We start from the raw sequence: 16,203 nt of genomic DNA on the forward strand, positions 1-16,203 counted from the left end.
TGAAATGCTAAGGAGACTGAAATTTGTTACAAAGATAATCAGAAGTAACTACTGAAAAGTGTAATGCACACACACACACACACACACACACATGACAACATATATATGTTATTTTGGTGGTCTTCACATCGGCTTGGGGAAAATATTTGTGAATTTAAATACACAAGTATATTTAATACAAGATTAGGTCATTTTTATATTTGATACTTAAAATTGAATAGACAGTATAGCTTAAAGGTTAAGAGTACAAATTCCAGAGCCAGAATGCCCATGTTCAAATCCCAGCCATGCCACTTATCAATTGTGTGACCTTAGGCAAGTTATTTAACTGGTGTTTCAGATTCCTCATATTTAAGTGGAGGTTTTAATAGTAAAGAAGTAAATAATATTAGAGCTGTTAATGCATTAGTTAATATGGTATTCTGTAAATGTTAGCTATTATTATTTAAGATATAATTTTACCTGCTTTTTAATGGCGTAATTTTCACCATCTTCAGCTTTCATTTTTTCAATCTTTTCTTCTTGTTGTTTTGCTTCTTTTTCATACATCATTTTTTCTTTGGCCAATCTATAAGTAAACAAAAAATGTTTTGGAGAATTAACTTTCTCTCTAGCAAACAGACCACAAGAAACAAAGAAACTACGTAATTATAAAACATACTTAAAATACCAAAGTATATGTATTAGATGGGGAGGACAGGGAAGAGAAGAAAAATACTTTAGCCATAGATGTCAGTACGATCCTCATGCCCTTAAGTCCAATACCTGCCTAACGCAATGTAATCTATCAAAGCATGCAACTTCTAAATTTTTAATTGAAAACACTTCGCATTATAATAATTGTATTTACAATGTGAAAAACAACACTCAAAATTATTATGTACTAACATTTCTGTCTCCCTTTTTTTTGATACGTTTTCCACACTTTTATACATGTACTTAAAACAACATAATGGTAAAAGCTCAGCTTACTGGGGAAAAAATAAATAAATGAATAAATAAATTCATTAATTAATTAAAAATCAGTGTATTGCATGCCAAATCCAAAACAAAGAAAAGATGAGGTTATTTTCAACAACAAAACTGTTTGACAAGTATTCATTGTACTGTAATTTTATGCCTGACCTTGCCTGTGTGAGGAACTGGGATCGATAATTTAGACATGGTTCTTTCATGGGCAAGTAGTGGAAACAAACAAGTATTTATTTACTAAAGCAAGAAAAGGTATTGATAGAGATCAGGAAGATTTTTCAACAATAAGGAATAGAATGATACAAAGTTCTACTGATTATTCCTCAGATAACCATAATTCAATGAACCATAATAGCTCAATCTCCCCTAATTCTGGTTAATAAAATTTTAATATTAAAGTATAGTCCAAGACAATACTAACATTCCTATATTCACATGATCTAAAGAGCAGAAGAAAAAGCTCTCATACTCCATACATATTAAAAGCAACTTACTCCACCCGCTTGCTTACTTAACTTCTAGACCCATGTTACTAGGATGGAATTTAAAAATCACATTAGAACATGGCTTTTGTCTAATCATTTGCAATAAAGATTTCTAAATGGATTTCAAAACATGATTTAATTTTCATATTACAATAAGATTTAAAATATGATTTAATGTTCATATTCTAATAGGACTTATACAAGTTTGCAAATCTTAAAAAAAATCTTTTGTCATACTACTCGGAAGGTTTTTAAGTCAGATTTAAATCACCACATAAACTACATACTAAATATTAAAATACTAAAATGTTCCAGTTTAGAATTTTCACCTCATGTTACTGACATAGATAAGACATATAACACAATGTTAACAGTATTTATAGAATATTGTGACCTTCAAACACTCATCTTACAATACCTCACAGTGAAAAAACCAAGGTACAAAATGGGTATAAATTTTATGTTGCCATGAATATAAACAAACAACAAAGGATATTCAAGAAACAAATAAAAGAGGACACTTCGGAAACTACTATTTGCAGTTACGTGAGAAGAAATACCTTAATAATTTGGGGTAGGGAAGGTTAGCTGGGAAGCAAATAGGAAGGCTTTCATTCTATGCCTTCGAATAAAAGCTTTCCCCCCATGTATAAGTATTACTCTTATCAAAAAAGTTAGATGCTAATAATTATCTCTGAGCAGCACAATTTTGAATGAGTTTAACGTCTGCTAGTTATTCCTTTAGCTATATTTTAAAACATTTCTAGAATAAAGCAAAATTCAATTAGACAGGTACTTAAATAGACCTAATAGTTGTAATTCTCTAAACATTGCTCTCCTTCACAAGTTTTGCAAAGGCTGTAAGTTAAAATAACAAGCACAAATAAAAAATCATCATTTATTACATTCAAAATTAACAGCAAATATTTTCCATTAGTCTTACAAACCCATACCTACAAGGAAACATAGCAACTTCAAAAAACTTGTAGTAGTTGGACAAATAAATATATAAAAGGAAAATAAAGAAATAAGTAAGAGCAATACAAAAGGACAGACATAAAAAGGTGAAATTTTAAGAAATGACAACCATGAGGATAATAATAATCAAATGATAAACTACTTAAATGTATATGTATGTCAGTGTGATTTAAAATATGTACTCCAGTGTTTTCCAAACTATTCCATGGTACACTAGTGGTCAAATAAGCTTAAAAAATACTGCTTGACAAATCTTAAAGATGTATGATATGATACAAGGTGTGATTAATCAATAGTGAATGTTTAAATTTAAAAAATTTATATAGTAAAAGACACATTGCCATTAATCCCCCTCACAAAACTCCCCCTCGCTTTGAACCCACTTATCCCATTGTTTTTGCCACTCTCTGAAGCAGTTCTGGAAGTCCTCTTTCATGAATGTCCTTAGTTGTGCTGTCATGGCTGCCTCGATGTCCTGAATCATTTTGACTTCGGGGAAGAGCCAGAAGTCACACTGGTGCCAGATCCGGTGAATAAGGTTAATGAGGACACACTGTAATGTTTTTATTTGACAGATATTGCTGTACCAGAAGTGATGTGTGACATGGAGCCTTTCTGTTGTGATCAACAAATACGGTGAATGCTGCTGCCGAGTGCCATGCAACGGAAAGGCAGAGATCTTCAATATGGGAAGTGGCTCCATGGAACCTCAGTAACAGTGTGTGACAAGTTTCAACTTGTTCAGTGTAGTCAGTTGGGTGTGAGCTACGATTGAGAGGTGTGTTGTTGTTTTTTTTGGAGGTGTGTTTTAAAGTGTGTCGTAAATCATCCTCCATCATGACAATGCTCCGTGTCACATGTCACACATAGCTTCTGGTACAGCAATTTCTGTCAAATAAAAACATTACGGTGTGTCCTCATCCACCTTATTTATTGGATCTGGCACCGTGCAACTTCTGGCTCTTCCCCAAAGTCAAAATGATTCAGGACATCAAGGCAGCCACCACAGGGCAACTAAAGACACTCACGAAAGAGGATTTCCAGAACTGCTTCAGAATGTGGCAAGAACAATGGGATACGTGTGTTCATAGTGAGGGGGAGTATTGTGAGGGAGAATAATGGCAATGTGTCTTTTACTGTAAATTTTTTCTATTTAAACATTCACCATATTGTTTGATCACACCTTGTAAAATGGCCAACAGATATGAAAAAATGTTCAACTTCACTAGCTATTAGGGAAATGCAAATCAAAACCTCAAAGAAATACCACCTCACACATGTCACAATGGCTATCATCAACCAGACAAATAACAACAAGTGTTGGAAAGGCTGTGGAGAAAAAGGAACCTTCATACACTGTTGGTAGGAATGTAAATTGGTACAACCACTATGGAAACCAGTATGGAGGTTCCTCAGAAAAATTAAGAATAGAATTACCATATGATCCAGCAATCCCTCTTCTCATATCTATCCAAAAAAATTTGACAACATTTATCCATAAAGATATATGTACCCCTAGGTTCATTGCAGTATTATTCACAGTGGCTAAGACATGGAAACAACCAATGTATCCTTTGATAGTTGATTGGATAAAGACGTGGTATATATACACAATGGAATACTACTCGGCCATAAGAAAAGATGAAATACTGCCATTTGCAACAACATGGATGGATCTTGAGATGATTATGCTAAGAGAAATTAAGTCAGACAGAAAAAATTAAGAACCATATGACTTCACTCACATGTGGAATATAAAACTGAAAGCAATAAAGGAACAAGACAAACAAACAAACAAAAACTCATAAACATAGACAATAGTGTAGTGGTTACCAGAGGGTAAGGGGCGGGGGTGTCAGAAGAGGGAAAAGGGAAAAGGGGATCAAATATAATATATGGAAATGGAAGGAGAACTGACTCTGGGTGGTGAACACACAATGCCATATATAGATGATGTATTATAGAAATGTACACTTGAAGCATATATAATTTTACTAACCAATGTCACCCCAATAAATTTAATAGATAGACAGACAGAAAAAGAAACTTGCTAGGAGAGAGACAGCAAGTTGCCAGACTGCTTTAAATGAGACCTAAAGATGGTTTTATTTGATTCATAATGCTAAAAATAAAAAACAAAACCAAATTTGTTACCACATTAAACAATTGGGAGATTTAACATATAAGTCTGGATTTCTGGCTTCTCTTGGATGTTTTCATCAGGGAATACTGGGCCCGCATTTTCACTATTGGATGGAGATAAATAGTGACTGATGACTGTTTTGGATGAGGCATGTGCTATTCATTTTGCCCCAATTCACACAAATCCATGTTTCCCAAACACTCAGGCCTCATACTTCACCCTTGAGTTTGGAATTTTTGTGCTGGAGTAACTTGCATATCAACGCATCAATGTTACTGTTTTTTCTTAATCAGAAAATTGTAATTCTTACAGAAATTGTAATTCTTTACAGAATCACAATTATTATTCAGAATATCAGGGATATGCAAAAACTGGGATTAGCAATGACACTTCCAATCTTTCTAAACCTTGTAGATTATTAAACTCCCCTAGTAAATGAAAGTAGCTGGGATTGGATAGGCCAGAAAGAGGCACATTCAATAATGTCCTGTAATTCAAACACGTAGAATGAGGGTTGCCAAACTATTGCCAATGAGCCAAATTTGGCCTGCCATCTATTTTTGTATAGTCTGAGAACTACGAAAAGTTTTCATATCTTTAAATGGTTAAAAAATTAAAAATAATATTTTGTGACATGTGAAAATCATATGGAATTCAAATTTCAGTGTCCATAAATAACACTTTGTTGGAATACAGCCACACTCATCCATTTATGTATCATCTGTGCCTGGTTTCATGCAATGACAGCAGAGATGAGTAGTTATGACAGAACTGTATGGCCCACAAAACCTAAAATATATACTGTCTCATCCTTTACAAAAAAGGGTTGCTGACTCCTGATTTGAAAGAACTCTACTTAACTCCATCCAACCCCTACTTAACCATCTCAGCATTTTTCACACTACACTGAAGCCAGTTTACTTGGGTCTTAAGCTTCTTGAAGACAGGATTAGGTTATATCCATACTGTATTCTTGATCTTTTTACATAGTAGGCACTCAGTATTTGTTGAATGAATAAAAAGTTGAGTCTATAAACTTTTCCACTGCCTTTTAACATTTTCAATTTAATGAGATACATAAGACAATTCTGAAGTGGAACGAAAGTGATTCACAAAACTTGACAAATAAGAAAAATGTGGTTTTAGAGAAAGTTATACAATGAAAGAGATCGGATCCTATGTCTAAGCCCATAGACCACTCTGGTTGGTCATCCAAGTGTTTGTCTATGGAAAACAGCAGCAATAGATCAAGCAAAATTGAAGAGACACTTAAGTACACTTCACATTTGACAAGAAAAGTTGCTGAGTGTTTGTATGGCTTATTGGAATATCAAAATAAACAAACAAACAAAAAGCAGTGAGAACCCAGTAATACAACATACAAAATTATAGTGAATAAAATGAGAGGGTAAGATGCGGAAGTAGAAAGTGAAAAGGTTTCACTCTTAAACAGTATAAATCAATGTACTAAGTCACATGACACAGAAAAGGTTTTATATACGAGGGGTGCCAAAAATATGTATACAAGTGGACACTTTGGTCAACATTGCTCAAGCAGTAGTTCACCACATTCAGAAGGGTCTGGACGCTGATGGTAACCGCTTTGAGCACCTCTTGTAATTGCAAAAGTCAAACATGACTTGTACTCATCTTTTGTTATCAGTATATGTTATAATTTTAATAGTTTTCCCTTCTTAAAATGTGTATACATTTTTTTGGCACCCTCTGTATATAAAACCCCTCTCTCTCTCTCTCTCTCTCTCTCTCTATATATATATATATATATATGACTTCAACTTCACCAGATATTATCAAATTGCTTTACAAAGTGGCTGCATCAATTGATACCAAACCTGCCATGTATGAATTCCGTATTTTTTCTTGGCATCCTGGTGAATAACTGTAATTGTCAAAATTATTAAATTTCTGAACATAAAAAGAGTGTGAAATGGTATTATATCATGGTTTGAAATATTAATTTCCCTGGTGATTTATCAGGTTATCTATGTTTATTAAAATAGTAATTACTAGATTAAGTATTTGCTAAATTAATGAATAAATATCTTTGGATGAATTTGGCTCTTCTTCCTTTCCCTAGAGAAGGCTAAGATTTAATAAGAAAATTTAACTCAATTAAGTATGTATAGTCACAGTTTAAAAATTTGTTACTAAAATATTTTTTTCTGTAGCAAACATATGTCTATGTTCCTATAAATATAGGAATACATAAAAATTATAAAAAACAAAATTTTAAAAATCATTCATAATCTCACTGCCCAAATGAATGACTACTGATCCAAAATGCACATAATTCTGAAATCCAAAAGGTAAAAAAATTAGAAAAATTTAAAATTAAGTTTTCCACAAACTCATTTAGAGGCAAAATGTAACCTCAAATGATATGAAACTATTTATAAACTTTATGTATCCTACCAAATGTAAATTGCCACACGTTTCACTGCAGAAATATTAATGTGTTTGATTATAGAGTACTTCTCTAGATGCTATTATGTAAATGCATATTCTACTGTTCCAAAATCTAAAAAATTTGGAATTCAGAAATATGCATGGACCCAAGGATTTTGTATAAGCAATTATAGACCTGTTAACATTGAGTATTTTCAACTAGTCTTTTTCTTCAAACCTGTATATGCAAAAATTTATATATATGTATATATATGAAAATAATGTATCATTTCCAATATCATTAAACATTCTTTGAAAATATAGCCATTAGGGACTACAAAGCATTTTATAGTACCAAAGTGACAGCTTATTAAAGTATTATCCTATCGGACATTTAGGCCATCCCCACATCACTTTATACATAATACTGTGATGAACATCTCTACTCATAAATTTTGTTGATGTGAAACATTTTCTTATTACATAATATTTAAAATATATAGTGTCTAATGAGAAATTAGACTAAGTTCTTTTCCAATACTGATGTGATAACCACCTTTGTCATTCATTATCATTAGTAATGTACAAAATATAAATATTAAATCAATCTATCCTATTTCAGCCTATTTGGTATTTCATTTTAGTCAAAGAAAATAGTATGCCAGATTTCACTGCTTAAATATTAATAAGCATATCAAAACTTAATTAAAGAGATATAAAATTCAAAAGAGAAAAATAAGGAAAATGGAAAGTCAAGGGAAGAGACTATAAATCTGATAACCATTAGGAGTTATAGATAGTACAGAAAAGCACCAGGGGAAGAACTTTTAAATAAAATTTCCCAGAGCTGAAAAAAACAATCTTAATTGAAAGGGCTTCGTAAGTGCCAACTAGAATCAGTGAAAAAAACCCGTATCTATGTACATTGTTGAGAATTCCCAGAGATCCAAGAAAATTTTTTTTTTTTTAGATCCAAGAAAATTAAAGCTTTCAAAAAGAGAACAGGTTGCCTATAAAAGGAAAATGAATAAGACGGACATTATATTTTATGTTAATAACACTAGATAATAGAAGACAATAGGGCAATCCCTTCAAAGTGCTGAGAGAAAATTACGTAAAACCTGGATTTGTAACTATAATAGTGAGGAAAAAAATTCACTAACTCACTCAGTATTTATTTACTAAGAGGCCACTATGTGCCAGGCATGATTGTATGTATCAAGTGAACAAAATTACAAAAATCTCTGCTCCATGACAATTTTTAGTGAGGAAATAAGTACAATAAATAAGCAAAGTACATAGCTTGTGAAATTGTGATCAAGTCCTATACAAAAAAGCAGTGAATTGGTAAAATAGGGGATTTTGCAATTTAAAATAGGACAGTCAGGGAAGGGCTCTTTGAGAAGGGTCAAGTGAGTTAAGATCTGAAAAAGGCAGTAAGTCATGTGAATGACTGATGAAAGAGGTTATAGGCCAGTGGAACTTTTTTTTTTAGTTATACAAGAATTCAAAAAGTTTATCTACTATAACCCCTTTCTGAGAAATTTACTTAAGAATGTACTCCAGAATATTGAAGATGAAAAATCAAGAAAAGAAACCATTGTCAACGTAATGCAACTGTCTAATGAAAGAAAAAAGTCCTAGGATTAAAACGGTGCTGTAGGCCTGGAAAACAATCAGTCTAAATGAAAATCTAGTGTGGAGACTTATGGAAACATCTTTAAGAAGAGAAATGGAATAGATTCTAAGGAACAAATACAATGAGTAAGAAGGTATAAGAGAAGTCATTTATGCGTTTTTTTCCCCTCAATGATAAAAAATGGAAGACAATTAGAAATTCCAGGAAAAGCAACCCCCACACAGAGTTGTGGTTGTAATATGAAGCAATTAATGAAAAAGAAAATTCATCTAAGCTGGATTTAGAATAATAATCTCCTTTGAGCAGCACAGGATCTACTGAGAAAGAAATGTAACCCTATACTACATACCATATTTAAATAATTATAATCTATTTATTCATTTTCAACTTTTAGAATAGACCTATGAGCAAAATACATTTTTTCTCCACTAGTCTGAAATACTCAATTTGTTTTTAAAGTTTGTTTAAAAGCTAAGGAATGTCTACCAAATTTTATCATAAAAATTTGAGATGACCCTGGCCAGCCAATGAAACTTCAGCATTTCTTAAAAATTATACCACTACCTATGTAATCAATTCCCTATATTAAATCCCTGTTTGAAATCCATAGTATGATTTTCTTTTTCCTGATTGATACAGTTCTCCTCTACAGGTATAACTGACAATAAACTTTGATATCGCTGAAGAAACAAACAATACTTTTGAGATTTTTATTGTATAAGAGATGAAGGAAGAACTTTTATTGAAGACCAAATATGAACAGACTTTTGTGTACTTTATTGCATTTAATATTTATAATCCTATTTAAGTATTATTCCCATTTTACAGTCTCTTAATTATGTCTCCCCACAATGTTTTTAAAATAGTCTTTAGCATCAAAAAAGAACTGAACCAGGGTTAATATATCAGAAATGAATAAAATATAAGCTACCATATTTCATGAAACTTCGGTCAAAAATGATAATACTAATGAAAATTAAGCTGAAGTTAGATAGCAACACTGATGAAAGAAGTCAGGCTGGATGAATGATTTTTGATGTTTTAGCATTTTTGATGGCCATCATCCAATCTGCTCCCCCTAAACTAGCCCTGTGGTGAAGTTTAACCAACAGTTATAACTCAAGAAGAGACAGTTACAATATTGGTATCCCATGAAACAGGATATATAACAGATTTAGGCAAAAGCCTGAATCATTCGAGATAAGCTAACATTAAAATATGATAATAAAAGCAGTTAACACACACTGACCACTTACTATGGGCCAAATACTACATCAAAACATTGTTATTTAATTCTCAAAACAACCCTATAAAATAGGTACCATTATGAGTCCCATTTTAGTAGTAACTAAATTGAAATTCATGGAGCTTGTCCAAGTTCTCACAGCTATTAAGTGCCAAAGAACTGTTTTATTCCGAAGTTCACACTCTTAGCCACTAGTGATACACTTTTTATCTTTTAAAGTAATTCGCAAACATTTGAACACATAAAAAAGTTAAAATGGACTAAATCGCAACAGGCATTATTGGTTGCCTTCCCAACAGCCACTTCTTACTTGCCAACAGAATCTAATTTTGATTATGATCATCCAAGAAGCCCTGTCCTTCAAGGGAAGGAGCTAATCATAATGTTCTCACTCTTTTTGCCAAGTGATAGTTGGGCATGTGTTAAGTGACCCAATTCTGGCCAAAGCTACAAAAGGGCCATCTGCTGGGGGCTTCTGAGAAGGTTGTCATTCTTCCTAAATGTGATATAAGCAGGTATAATTCTCTTTACTGGACAGTGTCACCTGTGTGTGACACCTGCCACTTGTGGCAGGTGCCTTGGGATCATGAGATCCAGCCTAAAAGGACAGGTCTCTCTGGGATGTTGAGAACTTAAAACTTGGATAATGGTATTAAACTACCAAATTAACCGACTCTGAAAGGACCCTATCTCTAGATATCCGAGGGTAAGATGATAAATATCCTCACAGTTTAAGCCACATATAGTTTGATTTTCTAGTACTTCGAAGCTAAAAGCATCTGAAGTGACTGACAGTCTTTAACAGCAGAAGACTGTTCTGCAGGTACAGAAATCATGCTTTCTTACTTTGGGCTAATTCATTCTAAATTGATAAATCACTTAGACATTGAGAAACCTCACTTGTTCCTTCTTATAGACAAATAAACATAAAGAAAGAAAAGAGGAAATATCCTACACAATACGTAATTTTATGTTTCTATTGTATTAAGAAACATTACATGTAAATTTTGTGCAAAAGTCTCTATTTCACACTTAAAATTAAATTAGTATAAAACTTAAAAAATTTTTGTTTTTAATAATCACAGTGCTTACTACAGGCTAATATCCATAGTAAACAGTACTACCTTCTATCTATATTTTCAATTTACAAAGTACGTCTATAACTTATAGGATATTGGATGTTAAATATTAAAATATCTCCTCTAGGATGAGAAGCCATTGACAACAGGGGTAGAGAGCTATCCCAAGACACTGACAAGCCCTCTGTACCTAAGGATTGATAATGAACTCAGAATCTGTGTTATCTTTAACTGTCTGCTAATGACATTAATCATAATAATAGTTATACTTGTTCTTTGGGGTTTTTTTTTATATAGTCCGTTTAGGATTACTGAGCATGTATAAGACAACTGTTAATACTCTTTTCATGGCTCATGTAAATGTTATACTAGATGCCAAATACAGAAAACGAGACAGAAGGCAAAACTCGGCCCACGGTAGTTCACAGGATAGAAATGATCCCAAGTGTTTTTGTCACAATGAAGCAATGAAGTCCGTAAGACCTGCTTTCCACTTACCTGCCCTTCCCTTTTGGAGAAAATTCGGCCTCAACTCAGATCCCATGGTTATAGTACTGCCCCATCACCAATGTTCAACAAGATGATACTGAGACTTCCTAGGAATGAGCCTACCTAGCACTGTGAGACCACACTACCTGAGGAAAAGGATGGTCATCAATGTATCCTTTGGATTCACTGATAACCAGAGGACTGTAGATGAAAAAAAAGAGGTTCTATGGAAAGTAACCTCACAGGATGATCTGATCATAAATTTCTAAATAGGCAAATCAATGTATCCTTTGGATTCACTGATGACCAGAGGACTGTAGATGAAAAAAAAGAGGTTCTATGGAAAGTAACCTCACAGGATGATCTGATCATAAATTTCTAAATAGGCAAGTCATGGTGGGCAGTCATGCCTCAGGCCTAAAAGTTCTTTTTGTGAGAGGTTTTTAAGCCAAGCTCTGTCCATTGTTCTTGTGCATCTATCTAGGTTAACACACCTTGAGATGTCAGAATACCCCTGGAAGGCAAAACCATCCTTAAGAAAGCACATAATCTTGTTAACTATCCTATAATCCAATTCCACCTTGCTTTCTCCCTTGTAATTAATTTTCCTCACTTCCCTCTTTAATCTCAAATGCATAAAAGAAGCTGCAAAACTGTTATTCTCCAGAGCATTTGAGGTCTTGCTTCCCAGCATATGTCATCAGTTTAGCTCAAATAAACTCCTACAAAAAAATTCAAAACAAACAAATAACTAGTAAAATATCAATGCTCCTAAACTATAACTTACAGGAAGGGGCATTAAGTAAATATTACTGTTTGTAAACTATTATGGTAAGATGTTTAAAGATTCTACAAAGGAAACAATATATCACCAGGTAAAGTGTATCCACTTATAACTTGGAACTCATAACTTCTTGTCAAATGGATTTAAAATCCATATCTTCCCTAGTGAAGAGGACAAAAGTATTCATGATAGGAAAAGAAGATATGTGAGTTAACAAGTAGACAAGTTTTTCTGCTAAACACATTAGCTGAAAGTATTCTATAGAAATTAGAATAAAAGACTATTTAGAGTGAATTTTAGGCTTTTGAAGACTAAAGGTTTAGTAATGAGACCCCAGACACACAAAAGAAATGTCTTTACAAAAGTATGTTAGGACAAAAATATTATGAAAGAGGCAGGAAAACAAAATCTATTTTTTTTTTATATGGGAAAAATCCAAGAAGACTGCAAATTAGAAGCTAATTGCTTAGCCAACTCAATTAAGAACTCTTACGAGTTCCTTGGTGAGGAAGAACTGAAAATTGACATCAGAACCTGGTGATTTAGTGTTCATGGTCTATATGCATGTAGTTAAAATTCAGTGAGTTCGTCATTCTCTATTAATTCTTTTGTGGTCACTATAAAGTCAAGTAAGATTTTCAGCTATTCCCAAATTTCAACTAGTAAATATAGTCAAGATTTTGAGAGTCAGCAAAACTAAGGAAAAATCTGTCATGGCATCCTGTCTTAACACAAATGTGCTCCATACAAACCCACGTCACCTGAGACGGGGCTGGAGATGGTGCTTGCTCTCCTTTCTCATCCTCTTTCCCTGCCCCACTCATTCTTTAAAGCTTAACTCAAAGGTCCTTGTCTTCCAGAAGGACCACTCTAACCCCTACCCTACCACTCCCCACGCTGCCACAGTGGATCATTCCTATGGCTCTTCATAGCATACTTATCTCCATCACAGAATGTATCACAATAGGTTAAAATTTAATCTACTTCCACACTGGAAAGTGGATGCCCTGAGGACTGGAAATGTGTCTCCTATCAGCACCTATCAGAGTGTGTGCCTCTCAGATATGTTTACAGAAGGAACTCACAATTACCCTGAGAGGTAAGCAGGGCAGCTATCATCATCTCCATCTTCAAATAGGAAACTGCAATTCAAAGGAGTGAAATGACTCACCTAAGGCCAGCTGGCCAAGAAATGGTGAGATCAGGACTTGAAATCTTGTCTTCTAACTTCAAGAGTCAATACTTTCTAACACATCATGCTATCTCAGAAGTAATTTTCAAAATTTAAACTTCTTTTACCTTTTCCAAAAGTAAAATCATTCCATGGTTCAAAATTTGAATAGCACAAAATAGTATAAAATGAAAAGGCAACCCACTACCCACACACCGTGCCCCTGGCCCCTCAGTTCCCACCACTGGAAGCAGCATGCTATCAATTTGTGTATCCTAAATGAAAGAAATCAAATGTTTAATCTGATGGTATTTGTTACGTTATCTTCTACTATTCATTAATGAATCCACTAAGCTGGAGATGGTTCGAGTTATGTTCACTGCCCATGTAGAATATATGCTTTAATTAATTTTAATAAATAGACATCTGTTGTAAACAGCTAAAAAGATGCATGCCAAACACAAAATACCACGTTTTTTTTGTAATCTTGTGAACTTCAGAGATTAATAAACTAATAAATCCTAGGAATCTTAAATAATTCACAAAACACAAATGAAAACTATTTCCCTAATCCTCTAAACTGTCCCTTAAAAAGTTCTGAGATAATGAAAGGGCTGAGGACACTACCGTGAATCGCTTCTGCTTGAGTTTCTGAGAAAGCAACAGTACCTCCCCCACAGCCGCTTCATCTCCATACAAAACACTCTGACAGCTTTAATTACTACCTAAACTCACAAATCTCTCTGTACATTTGACTTTTTATCCTCTGTCCAGACCCATATCTCTGTCTTTATAACATCTCTATTTAGACATCCTACCAGCAAATAACTGAAGCAGATTGAAAACTGAGCTCATCATCATCTTATTCTGAAACAATACCCCTTTCCCCAACTTGAACTGTCAACATCAGAATCACACAACTACTGGATAAAGTAGTCTGGCGTGTAAGAAGTTCAGGGAAAAAGAGCTAAGTTGTCTGCAAGCTCAATATGAACCAAGAGTGTGATGCAGCTACTGAAAAATAAAAACAAAAACCAGTCAGTTCAATCTTCGATGTATTAAGAGGCGAAGAAGGGGTGGTAGGTTAGCTTAGTTGGTTAGAGCATGGTGCTAAAAACATCACCAAGGTTGCCGGTTCGATCCCCGCATGGACCACTGTGAGCTGCACCCTCATTAAAAAAAAAAAAAAAATCATCAAAAGAGGCAAAGAACATGGTAGGTAAATGGTACTGCACTGGATGAACTACATCTGTACTATTATAGTATTACTCATGATTTTACTTCCAAAATTGTTAATATGTGACTTGGATCCAAAAGGGATTTAAAGCAGCATCTGAAGAAGGACCCTTACAAACCAGAGTATTAGCAGAGGAATATCCAACACCATCATTCCAGTCTGCGAAATAGTTCAGTTTGCCTAAAATTTATGGATAAATGATGGATTCTCAACTAATATTGGCTATCATAACTAAAATGGGCAAAGAAAATATCCGATGCAAATGACGTTAGCTGATTGATGACCATAGCTTCTCAGATAATAAAAGTTAGCATCAATTAGGATATCTGAATTTTATCAAAATATAAAATAAGCCTGATTTAACAATATTTTAGATAATAATTATCCTTGGTAATCCATCAACTCAAGTTATTCTCAGAATTACTGATGAGAAAATTTGGGAGCTAAATCTGGGATTTTTTCAGTTGTAGAGCTCTAGGATCCAGAGAACAATTCATAACTTTGGGATTATTAGCATTATACAGAGGTACTTTGAAATGTAATGTGTTTATTCAGTTTATTGTACTAAGGTTTGCTCATTAGGTCAAAATGGTTCAAGAAGAAACACGTACAAAGATTTTTTTCTATATTTATATACTGATATTGAGGTATTGTTTAAGACCTATGTACAGAATAATGACAAAATAATAATTAACTGGTAATAATTTCCATTCAGAAAAAGGTAAGAATTAGAAATAACTTTCATATTATAACCCTATTTAAAAGTATACACATACAGTAATTTGATATTAAAGGGCCCACTTTCAATGTATATTTATTTTGTACTTTACCATATATAAAGCATTTTTTAAACTCAAGCCAATTTTCTAAGTCTTTAACTGCTTAAATATTACTTTTAAATTATAGTGGGTAATGGTACTTAATATAGAGCTGTATTTGACATAATTTTAATAGCTGGTAAACTTGGTTTGAAAATTCAATATAACAAAATTTTCTTAATTATTATAAGATTAGATTAGTGATTCCCAATGACTCTGAAACCCTCCAAATCTTTCTTGTCTGTCACATTAATTATAGTCTGTCGATTTAAAAAAGTTTGAATTATCTTAAATATTCCCCACTTTTATTTTCCAATTGTTCACTTGAAGTAAAACAGTCATTTTACAGCCTGACTTTCTGAATTTGTCAGTAAACACTGTTGCATTTTCACGGCTGGAGGCATACCTCCCATGAACAACAGGTGTGAGCATGTAAAAACATGAAGAGCCTCTAACTTTACTTCACAAAAACAGAATAATATATAAATAATGTATTTTATTGCATTTTAAGAGCATCGCAACTTTTTGGAAGTTGTTGTTCTACGCACTCTTCCTGGACTACTTCATATGAGTTTTTGGTAGAATCTGTTAGGGTCCTGATTCTGGGCATAGACTACCATGATCATATATGAACACATCTGTAACACACATCCCTCTCTATGGTCAACCTGAAAAAACCCAAGTAACACTGCAGCATTGGGGTTAAAGAAAGACACAGGCGCTAACTCAAACTTGCTTATATGTTGAAGGGAGGGA

At 33.5% G+C, this 16,203-nt stretch overlaps 1 protein-coding gene across 1 annotated transcript in view; it reads right to left on the reverse strand.

Annotated features, from left to right (window-relative positions):
* TBCA (tubulin folding cofactor A) overlaps positions 1-16,203 on the reverse strand; it is a 67,617-nt gene that overhangs the window by 11,865 nt on the left and 39,549 nt on the right. The window contains exon 2 of the mRNA XM_019728165.3: positions 463-568. Within this exon, the coding sequence (XP_019583724.1) occupies positions 463-568 (106 nt within the window). The remainder of the gene's footprint in view (positions 1-462; positions 569-16,203) is intronic.

This window comes from Rhinolophus sinicus, chromosome 3, assembly GCF_057876585.1.
Source record: "Rhinolophus sinicus isolate RSI-liver-muscle chromosome 3, RSI-T2T, whole genome shotgun sequence".
NCBI lineage: Eukaryota > Metazoa > Chordata > Mammalia > Chiroptera > Rhinolophidae > Rhinolophus > Rhinolophus sinicus.